This window comes from Triplophysa rosa, linkage group LG8 (genome assembly GCF_024868665.1).
Source record: "Triplophysa rosa linkage group LG8, Trosa_1v2, whole genome shotgun sequence".
Lineage (NCBI taxonomy): Eukaryota > Metazoa > Chordata > Actinopteri > Cypriniformes > Nemacheilidae > Triplophysa > Triplophysa rosa.
In genome coordinates, this window is record NC_079897.1 from 5,880,664 (window position 1) to 5,897,059 (window position 16,396).

Consider the following 16,396-nt stretch of genomic DNA (forward strand, 5'->3'; position numbering starts at 1 on the left):
TCTGTAGTTGCTATGTAGCAAAGTCTGTTAATCATGAGCGAAGGCTCCGAAGAACAAATGGTGAATGAATGCAGCATGCCATCTCCCTTTTATACCCGGCTATCCGGGGGCGGAGTCCGGCATGCAAATTTCATTCGCCAATTTCATTGGCCTTTTCTAAAGAAGTCGGAAGCGATTGGTTCTCAAGGATGAACCCCATCTGTCGGCTCGACACAACGTCGAGAGACCGACAGAAAGGGAACCATTGACATTGACTCATAGCCATCCCTGATAAATATACACTACTGTATATATCACTGTACGTGTATTTGTTGTTGGTTGTATAACATACAGTATAACATATAGGCAGATTTTAAACACAAATTGATCAATATTGTCCAATCTGTGAGAGCGTGTGTGTGTGTTTCATTGTTATCTTACAGTATTTTCTTGCGCTGTCTGTAAAAGTTCTTCATAATAAAGAAGTTGATCCACTTCAAAGCAATCGCTGGATCTCTCCACCAGCTTGCTCAAATCCTGTCTGATGTTCTCCTCGGTCTCCTGCCTCTGTCTGGCCTGCTTCAGGTAGTCATAGATCTTCATGAACACCTCCTCTCCCAGTCGCTGATGAAGTGACCTAAAACATCCATTCAATTCACTTTAACTCAGTTTAAATTGCACAGAAAACTCAACTTTACATAAATAAACTTTTGAAACAAGCTTTCTGGTTTTCCTGTTCAACATGCATCTAACAGCACTCAACGCTGTGGGAGTATTGGAGGTGTCCAAGCGTCTTGTAAAAACGACCTCCTGACAGGTGTTAGATATGTGAGCAGGTACCATGAATCACCTGAACGTCTCAATACCAGTCTCATCCTCCCAGCATCTTTGGACCACTCAGCTAGAAAAGAGCTTCACAGGGGACCGATTTTTTATGTTACTAATGGGTAATCTTACACATTATTAAAGAAAAAATCTGATATTAAGTGGTCCCTGGGTTGATTGACAGCATAGATGGTTAGCCTTTAAGGTTGACAAGCCATTTGTTAATCAAACAGAGCTAAATCAAGTCTTTATGTTATCATAAGATTGTGAAATATGTGTCAAATTTTGATATTCTTATGAAGAAAGGTCCATAGAAATTAAATTTGACCTGGTCTATCGAAGTAAATTGATTTAAACTTTACACATCAAAATTCTGATTCAAAAACAGGAATATCCAAAAACAGGTAAGTATTCAAAAACAGGAATATCCAAAAACAGGTAAGTATTTCAAAAACAGGAATATCCAAAAACAGGTAAGTATTTCAAAAACAGGAATATCCAAAAACAGGTAAGTATTTCAAAAACAGGAATATCCAAAAACAGGTAAGTATTTCAAAAACAGGAATATCCAAAAACAGGTAAGTATTTCAAAAACAGGAATATCCAAAAACAGGTAAGTATTTCAAAAACAGGAATATCCAAAAACAGGTAAGTATTTCAAAAACAGGAATATCCAAAAACAGGTAAGTATTTCAAAAACAGGAATATCCAAAAACAGGTAAGTATTTCAAAAACAGGAATATCCAAAAACAGGTAAGTATTTCAAAAACAGGAATATCCAAAAACAGGTAAGTATTTCAAAAACAGGAATATCCAAAAACAGGTAAGTATTTCAAAAACAGGAATATCCAAAAACAGGTAAGTATTTCAAAAACAGGAATATCCAAAAACAGGTAAGTATTTCAAAAACAGGAATATCCAAAAACAGGTAAGTATTTCAAAAACAGGAATATCCAAAAACAGGTAAGTATTTCAAAAACAGGAATATCCAAAAACAGGTAAGTATTTCAAAAACAGGAATATCCAAAAACAGGTAAGTATTTCAAAAACAGGAATATCCAAAAACAGGTAAGTATTTCAAAAACAGGAATATCCAAAAACAGGTAAGTATTTCAAAAACAGGTAAGTATACTTATCGGGGTAAAGAATTGCAGTGAAGACAACAAGACTGAACAGGGAAGAACAAAAAGGTGCAAACTTAAATAGAATCCTGATGATGTGATGCAGGTGTGGACTAATCAAAAATGGTGGATGTGCGGTGCATGCTGGGAAACTGAGTTCAGAACTCCAGGGAGAGGGAACGGGTGAAGCGAGCTGGCGGTGACGACATGGGGGGCGTGGCCGGTGGTGCTGAAACCGTTACAGTACCCCCTCCTCCATGGTCCGCTCCAGCGGACCTACCAGGGTGACGGGGTCGACCTCGAAGTCGAGGACCCGGACGTTCAGGATGGGTTTGGTGGAACTCTCGTAGGAGTGCTTGGTCTAGAATGTCAATCCGTGGTACCCAGGATTGTTCTTCAGGTCCGTAGCCCTCCCAGTTGATTAGGTACTCGAGGTGACCTCCCCGTCTCCTGGATCTCCTTTACCCTGAAGATCTGTTGGGCGGCGTCCAGAGGTGGTGGAGGAGGAGGCAGATCTGTTGTTACAGCAGGGTCTGTAGAGGAAACAGAAACAGGAGTAATAAAGGGTTTGAGAAGGGAAACGTGAAAGGAGGGGAAGATCCGGTAGTGTTTGGGCAGCTGGAGGCGGAAGGTGACGGGATTGATCTGTCGAGTGATGAGGAATGGTCCGATGTATTTGGGACTCAGCTTCCGGCAGGGTTGTCGCAGGCGTAAGTCCCTTGTGGACAACCAGACCCGTTGCCCTGGAGCATACTGGGGGTTTGGGGATCTTCGGGCGTCCGCATGGAGCTTCTGCCTGCGGATAGCCTGCTGGAGGTGGTGGTGAGCTGAGTCCCAGACCCTCTCGCTCTCCCGAAACCAGTGATCGACAGGTAGCACCGATGAGGGTTCTCCAGACCAGGGGAACAGGGGAGGTTGATATCCTAGGATACACTGAAACGGGGTGAGACCGGTTGAGGTCTGTCGAAGGGAGTTTTGGGCGTACTCCGCCCAGGGTAGGAAACGGTGCCAGCTGTGTTGGTGAGTATGGCAGTATGATCTCAGGTACCTCCCGATGTCCTGTATCTTCCGCTCAGCCTGGCCGTTCGCCTGAGGGTGATATCCAGAGGTCAAGCTCACCGAGATGTTCAGTATTCCGAAGAAGGCCTTCCAGTCCCGGGAGATGAATTGGGGACCCCTGTCTGACACAACGTCTTCAGGAAGCCTGTAATTGCGAAACACATGGGTAAACAGGGCCTCAGCCGTCTCTAGTGCAGTGGGGAGCTGAGTGAGGGGAATCAACTTGCATGCTTTGGAGAACCTATCCACTGCCACCAGGATACAGGTGAATGTGTCAGACAGGGGCAGGTCGGTGATAAAGTCCACTGCGAGGTGAGACCACGGTCGTTGGGGTATGGCCAATGGGTGTAGTTTTCCCTCCGGCAGGCGACGTGGTGTCTTTGCGATGGCGCAGACTGAGCATCCTTTGACGAATCGGGCGATGTCCTGAGTCTTCCCAGGCCACCAGTATCGGGCGGAGATGAGCGAGAGGGTGCGCTGTCTGCCTGGGTGTCCTGATCCCGGAACAGAATGAGCAGAGTCCACGAGGGTAGTGCGGAGCTCGGATGGCACAAAGATCCTACCCTCGGGACCTCCCGGCAGAGTAGGGTGTTGGAGTTCAGCGATGTCCCGGTCGAGGGCCCACTGGATGGGGCAGACGAACAGGGCTGGAGGAAGCACTGGTTCAGGTTCGGTTAAATCTGGGGTGACGTAGTGTTGTCTGGAGAGAGCATCAGCTTTGCCATTTTGCGAGCCAGGTCGGTAAGTCACTTTGAAGTCGAACTGTGAGAAGAAGAGTGCCCAACGGGCCTGATGAGAATTCAGCCTCCGGGCCTCTTTGAGGTACTCCAGGTTATGGTGATCGGTGATCACGGTGAAGGGATAGTTTGCGCCCTCCAGCCAGTGTCGCCATTCTTCCAGAGCCAGTTTGATGGCTAGGAGCTCTTTATTCCCGATGTCGTAGTTTAACTCCGCCGGGGATAGCTTGCGGGAGAACCTGCCCGCCTCCACCTTCCCCTGATCCATGTTAACTTGGTTGAAAGAGATGATATAACCCAGAAATTGTATGGTGGATTGGTGAAACTGGCATTTCTCGAGTTTCACTCTTCACTCTTCTAAAGCCAAACACAAACCATCTCTAACTATACTGTGACTAAACTAGTCTAATTATAATGTCTATCAAAAATTAACATTTTATAAGCTTAACAAAGAAAGAATTACAGTTCATTTTTGTTGAAATCAAATATTGAAATATTGATGTTGCACAACTTTTGTAAAACATTTCAAAGGAAAAATAACAAAAGACCCATTAGCCCCTTGAGTAGACTGAATATGAAAACAATACATTTGCAACAGTCCAGGCCTGACAGGCTCATATAAACTTCTAATATGAAAACTAATCAACTCAGACTTTGTAAAGCCTTTCAAATAAAAAGTATGAACGTTACATCTGGACCCATGAGGAAAAATATGATCTCATTTTAGATGAAATTTGCACCTGTTGGTTTTGATTTGATCTGCATCACAGGGTAATGTCCTAAGATAGATCAAATATTTTAATGGATAAAGACTCCCTGTATAGACTGTCATATTGAAAGAATTTGAAAGCATATTTTATGCCAAATGTTTGTCACTGATGTGCCATTAATGAACATCACAGGATCCCAGTGATTTCAAGGTAACACCTTACTGATATCCTACTGATAAACTACTGACAAACGAAACAATACTGTAAATATAAAAAGTGTATTAAAGTAGTTTAAAGAAGCAAAACTGAACCAGGAAAGCAATGCAAAGAAAAGGTATTCATTGAAACACAAGGCAGCACATATGAATTGATTATTTTAAGAATGACAGTGTTTAGGGGAGATTTAAAATTATGATTATATTAAATTAAAGGAATACTCCACCCAAAAATGAAAATTCTGTCATGAATTACTCCCCCCACCCCAAGTTGTTTCAAACATGTATACATTTCTTTGTTCTGTTGAACAAAAATAAATATATTTGGAAGAAAGTTAGCAACATTTCTGGGGTATCACTGACAACTATAGTCGGAAAATGTTTTGTTCTGTCAAACACAAAATTAGATAGTTTGAAGAATTTAAGAAAGCAAACAGTTCTTGAGTGCCTTTGACTATTTACATATTTCCTATGGTAGCCAGTGATGTCCCAGTAATGTCAGTTGCTAACATTCTTCAAATATCTTTCTTTGTGTTCAACAGAACAAAGAATTGTATACAGGTTTGGAACAGAGTATTTCATGATAGAATTTTTAATTTTTTGGTGGAGTATCCCTTTAAAGAAGGAAATGTATTGGGGCAAATGGGGCAAAATGTATTGACTAGTACCCATGCAGAATCTATAGATGTTTTTACTCATTGTGGAATAAAATCTATGGTACTTTGCAACGGATTTATGTTAAATGATTAAGTTGAGAATATTACAGTCTCTTCGGTTTCTCAAACCAATTTAAAATGCAACTTTCATGAGAAAATACAAATAAAAAGAATAAAAAGAGATTTTGTTGAATTTCTGCTACACTGTAAAGAAATCAACTTAAAAACTTAAATATTTAAGTTACAAATTGGCTTTACAAGTCACTTACAAATGTTAATTATTTATATAATACAATACAGCACAGCACTATATTATATTATATTACGTATATTTTATTATATTACATTTACATTGTATTAAACTAACTTTAAAAAATGTAGGTGTATTTCGTAAAACTGAAGTTGATATTGGATAAATTATTGATGAGTAAAAGTAATACAAAAACGTGTTAACATGTCATCATCTCTACAGTGTGGTGCAGACTGCGGCCTATTTCTCGAGTAACGTGTGAATAACAAAATTGTAAAAAAGACAGAGGAAATACTGGACTAATTAGAGTGTGAATACTGGATTTTGCAATGATGAATTGATAGGGTGTGGATTGTTTCATTATGCTAATTGGAAACACTGAATTTCCACAATAACACTGATACTATAGTTACATAACATGGGTCATGAAACTCTCTCTTCTCAGTAGGATACATTTTTGAACGTTTTCTCATTAGTTCTGCTATAGCTGCTGTCTTTGCACAGGATGTTTGCAAATACAACGGGTCACCTGACAGCATTGGCCGTCAGCGGGAAAAAGTCATGCCTCCAGGCTGACACCAGCCATATCTTCAGGCATTTCGAATAAGTGTCAAGCCTGATGGGCAGCAGACAGGTGCTGATGCCAAGGGACGGCAGGGCTGGGGCGACATCATCGAGGTGAGAGCACGGCGTTCAGTGTGTTCAATCCACCGCAGTAATGGGGACCAGGATATGAGCGTGTGCGGTCTGGGATTAAATCGATCGTACTCCCCTGCCCACTTCAGCGTGAGATAATTGCTGTCTCCTCCTTGCCACGCTTCCCTGGAGTTTCGCTGTGGGTCTAGTGCACTCCGGTATGGTAAAATGTAGAGAGCAAATGATTTATTTTATAAACTGCATGGGATACACTTACAGTTCACTTACAGTGATTATAAAAGTGGCCAATCCTCTGGAGGTGATGAGAATTTAAAAACACAGTTTTAAAGGAATCGTTCACCCAAAAAGTCTGAGATGTATATGACTTTCTTGCCTCAGCTGAACACAGACTGAGTTTGTTTTATCTATATATCTGACTCTTTATGTCCATATAGTTACAACTTCAAGCTCCATCCATCAAAAAAATAATCCAAACGACTACAATGGGTTAATAAATGTCTTCTGAATCAAAACGTACTTGTTTTTGTGTCTTGTGACGAAAGAGATGTAAAGTTCAATGTGAATATTTTCAATTTATGCTTAATAAGCTCAATATAAAAAGTTTCTATCTGCAAAAACAGATAACTGTTTTTAAAATGTAAATTACTTGAGTTATTATTACTTAATCAAAACAACTCAACTGTAGTTTAATTGATATTACTTGGAATGCACAATAAAACATTTTTGAACATTTTTACAAATGAACTCTTCATATATAATTTTTTTACATTAGCTTCAGATGACATTTACTAACCCACTTGTTCAGATAGCCGTTCATATCATTTTAATGATGGCTTTTATAATCAATGAATGTGCTTTTTGAGCTTTAACAACTAAGCTCAATGACTTCACAGCCTATGATTTAGCTTGATATATCATACAATGTTAATTGCTTATATCTGCTCAAGACAAATTGTGTACTTTTAGGGGTACACAAGCATAGATATTTTTTTGCAGAATATAGTGGTTTTTTATATTATAAACTTATATATTTATATAATGGTGTACAACAAATGTAGGAACAGATTACAGAATAAAATGTTTTTATTTTTGCGGTAGCGTTAATATCCTATCCCTACTTTGACAAGTGTAGACTGTATTGAGAGCAGACTTCAGTATTCATCTGGAAAACTCAAAAACTGTGGCTTGAACAGTTTCCACACTAGGAGATGATTGTGGTTTGAATAATTTCATTTGGTATTAACAACATTTTTTTTATGACTGTGACAAATAACAGATGTGCCTGCTGAATCACCCAGCATACACATGGTTAAAACAAAAAAATAACTGGAGAACTTTCAAAAATGCTTATATATTATATTATATTTACAACTTTACTAAGAAAAAGATGTTGTGAATCAATCAAAGCCCAATTAATGTGATAAGTGCACTTTTTTCACATAATGTACACTCTTTTACTGCTGCTTTATTAAGACAAAATTAAAACAATATACATGGCATTCTTCTATAAGGACAAAGATAAGCATGCAAGTAGTAAAATGTAGATATGGTAGACAGACACAATCAGACTAATCTGTTATTATGACCCACATCATGGAGCCAAGAATAAAAACATAATCGAGAGACCTTTGAGGTCAGCACAAACATAAACAAGTTACTGCTGATGTCTCACAAGTCAATTTCAGGCAAAGTTTTCATATAAAAGAGGCGTTCCTGTCTGAGTCAATAAACTCCAAACACACATGACCACTCATACGCACGCACGCAGTCTTTTTTTTAGCTGATTAGTGGAGGTAATCAAGACCGAGCTGCAATCACTCCCAGCGTGATAAACACAAGCCTCCGACCTCCACTTTCCAGCCAAGAAGCTCCTTCCTCCGCAATCAGCGTTCTTCTGTAGAGGAACCTAAAGAACCACCTCAACAACAAAAGCATAATGACTTACAAGCATCCTTTGCCTTTGGGCTGTTACGCCTCTGATTTCAGCTCAGTTGTTTTTCGGCTACACACCTGAGTTTCTGTGTATGTTTGTCTCCTGATGCAGCATTGATTGCTGATTCGGTGGGTCTTAATGAGCTGCAGTCAACAAAAGCTGGAGTTTGAGGAAACTCGCGTGTCAGGCTAAAGTGAGCTGGCCGTTATCATCCCCACAAAGACATCAAACAACATCTACTGGTGAAGATAAATACATTTGAGTGCTATCCTTCAAGTTACCCACAGCACCCCCAAAAGATGCATATCATGTACTGAAGTCTAAAGGGTTCCACAAAAGCTCACGAATAGCGTTTTTGCTGTCAGAAGAGCTGAGTGTTTTGTAACCTCACAGTAAGAGTATGCTGGTCTACAAATAGGCAGGTGGGTTTAAAGTCCACTTCTGAGTCTGACAAGTGGCTTTTAAGAGGAATGGTTTATCTTAAAAAATAAATGTGGATACAATCATGCTCACCAGGGAGCAAGCTAGAGCAAACCAAGATTAAAAGCGTCCATTACCTTGAAGGTCAAGATTTGACATAATAATTAAAAGCTAAGAACTTAAAGACTGCTGATGTGTGACAGCCTAATGGTTAGCAACCAGCTCTGTTGATATAATGAATCCAGTTGGGGTGAACCAAGAATTCAAGACTTACTGCAATCAGAATCAGAATTATCCTTATCAGGTACCACTGAGCATGATCCCAATATGGGGTCACCAGAAAAAGCAAATGAGGTTTTATGAACTCATTTCAAAATGTTTTATCCATTTTATCTAGTTTTATATTTTTAAACCATAGATTTAGAAAATGCAATTTTTATGAATGTATGAAATGTGCATAGCATTTGGAGGCTATTGCATGGATAAAAGATGGAAACCCTTTACTTTTAGAGGTCGAACTTCGCCTCGCCAAACCCCCCCCCTGAAATTCACCCCTTGGACTCCGTCCCCCCGCTTTGCCCCCATTTCCAGCCCTGCCTAGATCTACATGTTACATAAAGTATATAACTATTCTAAAAATGCTTAACATTAATAACAATTATTAGTATGCATAATACTATTAATTATTCATATTATCTGAAATCATGTATGACATGAAATGTAGGAAAAAACATTTCCCAGATGCACAGGGGAATACACAGAAGTGCCCTAAAACTGCTAGAACTGTTTGCAGACACCCATTTGCTCAAAGCAAGAAGGAGCACAAGAATTTGACAACCTAACAAAAGATTAGGAAAGGTTGAGAACAAACACCTGCTCCAGAGTGACACTAGTTCCTTTAGTTTCTCTGGTTCATACTTGAAAACTTTGTATGCTTATTGTAGGCTACTTAGACACATATGAAATGCTCTCTAATTTGCTCTCTTATTTCAAGTCACTCTGGATAAAAGCATTTGCTGAATGAATAAATGTACACTACCAGACAAAGGTTTATGAAGACTTGAGTGAAATGAAAGGTTTCGATCTAAAGGTGTTTGCTTAAATGTCTGAAATTAGTTTTATAGAGAAAAATATAATTGTGCAAATATAAACTTTTTTCATTATAAATGAATTCAATTTTATTTAATAAAAAATAACTTTGAGATGGATGACTTTGACTAAACAATGAAAAAAGAGCAGCCAGTAAGAGCACAGAATAGATGGTAACTCTGTTAATATTGTTTAAAAAGAACCCCAAGAAGCTGCTTGAGAAAATGGCAAGAAAACATTTCTGCAAAATTTTAGGCAATAGGTGACTACATTGATTTTATTCTTTGTTTAGATATTTTGGTTGAAACATAATCCTCATACTTCCCTTTTGGATTTTCTACAGTTTTGATGAGCTAATACTATTTTTCTAAATTGTGGAAAAATATTAATAGGTGAGTGAGAAAGTGTTCAAAAACTTAAAACGTAAATGTTTATTTGAAAAGTGCTAAAACCACTACAAGCACAAGATCATTGTACTTCCGCAGTACTGTACAATACATTACCAGCTGCAAATACTATACAAACACGTGTAAATTTATTCAGTCTGACTGAATAACCATCTTGAACCATAAGACTGCGCAGTCGTCGTGCAGCTGACGACAGGCTGTGTTGAGAGCCGTGGGGTAAATGCAGCTGTTGTAAATTGCTACCTGTGCTCCCTCTCTCCCTCCTCCTCATCTTTACGCTCTTATGAGACTTTCAGCGAGGGAGTTGACAACCTCTAATTTCTGCCCTCACAGGACGAGGGCTTCTGTTATTAATATCTTCAGCCCACACTCGGTGGGGGAGCCAAAGGCTCAGCCTGTCATCAGGAGAAACTCTACAGCCATGCTGAAACTAAAGCTGAGGGCGATACTAAATGTATTTACGATAAACATACAGTATGGTAAAACCGTGCTGAAAAAGTCACACCGTCTATGCACAACATCTAGACAGACTGAATAAATTATCTTTATGCATCACAAATGGCATGTCATGCACAACCTCATATTAAAGCTCCAACTAAATACACCACAGCGAAGATAAGAAGGTTATTGGGTTACTTCAACACAGCTGTGTGCAGATATTGATGGCGTCCGATTGTGTACAGAAAGCCCAATAAATGCACCTTTCTTCCTGCCTTTAACATTTTCAAATATTTATTCACATTATGCTGTCCAGAGGGACCTTGATTTAATTTTGAATTCATAAAATCACACATTATGTACACCCAGAAGCTGCGAAATTGCACATGGTAATATAATACGACTGAAATATGCATGGCAAATTAAAAAACAGAACCCTCACAACACAACCGATCACTGCCAAAACAATTACAAACCTACACATACATTTTAATGGGATCAAAAAGAATTTACTGATGTTACTGCCAGAAAAAGAAATACTTTGCGTATACGGCCTGCAGAGGATGTACAGTTCAACGGAAATCATGGGAGGAACTGAGTTTCTGAATCACGCAGGGTTTAGCTCTAAGCCACACATCTGCCGGGCCCACTGAGGATCAGGGCCTGGTTGCATAAAGCACCTTAAGTGTAATTTTGCCTTAAGTGTGTCCTTAAGTATACCTTAAGTTTTACTTAAGTTATTCTCCTATTGTCTTTGGTAAAGGGAAATCACCCCTTAACTGTCATACTTAAGGGAAAAACTTAAGGTGCTTTATGCAACCGGGCCCAGGCTTTAGGGAGGGGAGAGCGCAAGAGTCACACGAAAAGCTAACTTCAAAACTGCATATGGTGTGCGTAGGGCTGCAACAACTAATCGATAATAATCGATAACGAAATTCGTTGTCAACGAATTTCATTATCGATTAGTTGGTCTGTGACGTCACTTGACTGCGTCACTTGACGTCATGCAGTTATAAATGAAGCGCGTCTTCTTCCCTTTTAAAATTACCATTTTAGATGTGTGTCTCCGTGCAGCATGAGCTGCGAAGTTTTAAAGTCACACGTGTCTCTCAGTGCAGCGCGAGGTGCGCAGTTTTAAAGTCACACGTGTCTCTCAGTGCAGCGCGAGGTGCGCAGTTTTAAAGTCACACGTGTCTCTCAGTGCAGCGCGAGGTGCGCAGTTTTAAAGTCACACGTGTCTCTCCGTGCTGCGCGAGGTACGCAGTTTTAAAGTCAGACGTGTATCTCCGTGGTTGCTCTCTCCGTGCGGCACAAGTTGCGTAGTTTTAAAGTCAGACGTGTTTTGCATGCATCTCTTCAAGCTGCGCAGTTTTAAAGTTTAAAAGGGAGAGGTGTTTAAATGACAAAATTAAAGATTATATTAGTAAAACCCAATTTGTGGCGTTTGCACTTTGCAAAGTACATATTAGGCTAAATACCCTGATTTGGTGGTTTATTTAGTTCAGAGGTGGGTAACGAAGTAAATTTACTTGAGTACTGTACTTAAGTACACTTTTTGAGTATTTGAACTTAAGTATTACTTTTTCTGTTTACTTTTTACTGTAATTCACTACATTTGAATGACAAATATCTCACTTTTCATGGCACAAAAAATGATTTCCTTGGCCGACCGTCCCCTCGCTCCCACGTTTGGGAGAGACTATTGTCAGTTGCTTCTAATATGACACACTTGAATCAACTCACCAGGTGTGTTAATTATGGAGACATTCACAACATTTTGGGAGAAGGCTAATGAGTTCAGTTGTGTATACTTTTCCCATATCTGATTTACTTATCATAAGCAAAAGATGTAATTACATTTATATCTGATTAATCGAAAAATAATCATCCAACTAATCGATTATCAAAATAATCGTTAGTTGCAGCCCTAGTGTGCTGATTTCACTAGCAAGTGGATTGCATCCTAAAGGAGCTACTAGTTGATCTTTTCATGAGGGTGTAAAGCAAATATCTGCTTTCAAAAGGCTGTGAACAGGTCAACACGTTTTTTTTTTTTGTGTTGGATGACTCATAGAAAGAATGTCGGCAGTGATGTCTTGCCTAGCAGGCGAGTGACCTGTGAGATTGTGAGGTGCCTGGTGAATGAGAGAGCCTTATGACGAGGTCAAGGATGAGATACTCACTCTCTCATTCGCTGGATTCTGCTCTCAGCCATGCTGGTATTGATGCTGCTTGCACCTAGAGAATCGGGCAGAGGCTTCAGATCCGCAGCTTCAGATACTGAAACACACACAATATATAAAATGCAAACAAATTAAAGGTGGAGGAAAGAAGAGCATCATTCCTTCTGATGTCACATACAAGTTTAGGGTGACTCACTCATTCTTTATATGAAACTATTATTTTACAATAAATGATGTTTAATTAACAAAATTCGGGAGGAATCGAAGCATATAATCAGCCCAGCCGGTCAACCATCAGCAATCACCGCTTCTACCTATCAGCTCAAGCAAGCTTCTTCTTCTGGTGTTTTATGGCGGTTTTGGCAAACCCACAAAAAGGTGCATTACCGCCACCTACTGATCTGGAGTGTGGAGAGTACTTCGATTTGGAAGGAAGACGCAGTAAAAAAAAAAAAAAAAGGTATTTTAATTCCTATATTCTATCTACTGTTCCTGTGTTTTTTAGGTATTTAAATAATATTTCATGTACTCTTGATTGCCTTGACCCGTTTCCTAACAATACTTTTAAAGAGATATTATCCACTCCCAACCGTCCTAATTCTTGTATTAATTGGAATCTCTCCCTTTCATATGAAGAACACTCATTAAGGATATGCCTCACTGTTTCTAATTCTCCACATTTGTCACACTTTCCCGATTCATGCTTACCTATTTTAAAAAGAGTATAGTTTAATGCTGTATGTCCAATTCTTAGTCTTGAAATAATGACATCCTTCTTCCTATTTCCATATCTTTTCCTCTCATTTCCAAAATACTCCTGAATCTGGAAAAGATGTCTTCCTTTAAACCCCCTGTTCCATAACGTTTGCCATTTCTTAATTACTTCAGATGATATTACTCTCTTGAATTCATCTTTACTTAAAGCTAACTTAATTTCTACTTGTGGATGATTTAATGCTTTCTTTGCTAGTAAGTCTACTTCTTCATTTCCATCCACACCCACATGTGCAGGTACCCAGAGGAAATTTACTTCTATCCTTAACTGCCTTATTCTAAACAGACTTTGTAAAACTTCAAATACTAAGTCTTGCCTAGCTTCAGATTTACCACTTAGTAGACTAGTGAGCGCAGCCATGGAATCACTGCATATCACAGTTCTTTCTGGTTGGACTTCTTCGATCCACTGTAGAGCTAGTATGATGGCTAACAATTCAGTAGTAAAAACTGACACATGTTCTGATAATCTTTTTGCAATTTTTATTTTAAAAGTAGGAATATACTGCTGCTGCTGTCCAGACTCTGGTTCCTTAGACCCATCTGTAAATACAGAATAATATTCCTTTATTATATACTGTTGAACCACTAATTTAGTTGGTATGTTCATCTCTGGTTCTTTCATTATTTTGTGAATTTGTAAATCTATTAGTGGCTCAAGCAAGCTATCTCATCACAATCAGCCGGCTGGTCCACCATCAGCAATCACTGCATCTAACCTATCAGCTCAAGCAAGCTCTCCCATAAATAGACAAACCACCTTACCGCTGCATCTCACCAGATAAACATCGATAAGTTTCGTTCGATGCTATGTCCGAGGATCTTTACAAATAATAATAATCATGTCTCGGACGTTTCGCAACAGCGTTGCTCATTGATGCACACGCTAAACAGCAACTTGCTTGCATTACACGGTTATTTTTTGCTTTCGATAAACTATTCCCAAACGAAAACCAAACTCTAAAAGGATTTCATCAACTCAGGAAGGACGTAAGGTATTCAAGGGATCCTACGGACTTTTTAAAAAGTGCTGCAGCCAAGCAGCAGGCTCGATCCGTAAAGCAACATTTCCACATACATCTTCCCCGCAGATTCGGGAAGTGATTCCGTATCGCCGCTGGTTTACGTCGCGCTCGTCACCTCGTTCGTGCCAAGCATGCGATGAAACACTTGACGGCCAGACGGCACAACTGGCGGCATATTTTTGTAGGCTACGTTGTGTTTTTCATTTAACAGTTCATGGCGGGTCTATTTTGATGTTTTAAAATGTAGCTTGCTATGCATTACGATGTGTTTACGTGGTTGCCAATCCAAAATAATAAAGGAGTTGTTACATGAACATACACGATTTTGGTTACATGTGGAATAAAGTCTGAGTCTTGAGAGTCTGTCACTGCAAACCTTCAGTTTCCTCCATACTCCCCTTTGCGATTCATTGCTGCATGGCATTAGGCCTACTTAACTTGCTGTGTTTCGATCTGAGGTCAGTAGTATTGTCAAAGACGGTTTTTATTAAAAGCTGCTACTATTAGTTAACTTTAAATCGACTCGTTTTGTATTAGTATGGGTCTATACATAGGCTAATATATCTATCTATATAATCTAAATGAGGAATAATCCCTTCAATGCTGTTTACAGAACACAATAAGGAACATAATATGCATTTCTGCCTAGACTATCTGCACTTACATGAAGAAAGAACTACAAACAAGTCTGGGGAAACGTTACAGAGTATTTCAACGCATAGTGTGCACACAGAAGTGACATGAGACCAGAGGTGGACAGTAGTGAAAGTCGCGGTACAAAGGTGCTCAAGCGTGGAACAGATCGTGCAGTGTCGTCGACAAACAGAATTATCTACTACGTCATTATGCGCATGCGCGGACGGATCGTGCAGGCATCCCGGATCGTGTACCGACACACTCAATGCATGGAGTGCTGCCTACGTATTTCCGGTAAAATCTCAGGGGGCGGGAAAGCTTCCGGGTTGTATTCACCCATAGCAAATGTGCTTTACAAGCGCTCGTTTTGGGGGGAATTAACGTGTAATATAAATTAGTGAAATACATCGTGTTTTAACAATACTATATATTAAACATGTAATGATGCTATAATACAAAACTTTAGTAAAGTCATCCTGCAACGTTTAAATACACACGTGACTGTGGTTCCGTCAGGTATGGCTGTGTCCCATTTTATGAAGCTTCACAGAGATTTAATAATATTCCGAGCATGGGTTTACATTATTACACTTAAGGATTTAAACCTTAACTGGTACTACAGTTTGTTGTCATCACGTTAAGAGTGCAGATGTGATTGAGCCACAGCACGTCAGCTACTGAAGATCAAATGGTCTATTGGTGAAAGCGCTAGCGTTAGCTAATGCTAAAGAATAAACGTAACACTGGATACATTAATTTGGTTTTATTTGTGCAAATTGTAATGTAAATAAAAATAACGTAAATATATAGGCTACTTATGACATTTCTGTACTGTACGTAATATGCATTATATGTGCTTGTGCAGTCATCCATATCTTAGTTCTTAGTGTGTACTTTTTTGTGTGTAACTAAAATGTCTTTGTATGCAGCTGTGACATGACAATAAAGATAGTTTATTATCAAAATGTGATCCATTAATGTAAGCTTGTATATAATAACTGATACAGAGAAATTGTCAGGTAAAATGCAAATACAAAAACTATTAAATACGTCAAACAAATGCTTTTGATTTAAATAAGGTTTCATATTGGAATATTGTAAAGTAAAACATTTAAAATGATTAAAATGAATGGACTACATGAAATTCTCACAATACACAGTAAAAATGCTCACTACTATTTCAAAAGATGTCCCTGTTCTTCTCATGTTATCCCTGCTCTTAACCATTTCTCATATTTCTTGTGGTTAACAGTACGACTTTGTCTGTGATCCTTGGAAAACT

General features: G+C 39.1%; 1 protein-coding gene across 1 annotated transcript in view; it reads right to left on the reverse strand.

Annotated features, from left to right (window-relative positions):
- Positions 1-411: 411 nt before the first annotated feature.
- Positions 412-16,396, reverse strand: part of nek11 (NIMA-related kinase 11) — an 88,125-nt gene continuing 72,140 nt past the window's right edge. Inside the window, exons 14-15 of the mRNA XM_057339740.1 lie at positions 12,680-12,776; positions 412-616 (exon numbers count right to left, since the gene is read on the reverse strand). Coding sequence (XP_057195723.1) covers positions 412-616; positions 12,680-12,776 — 302 coding nt within the window. The remainder of the gene's footprint in view (positions 617-12,679; positions 12,777-16,396) is intronic.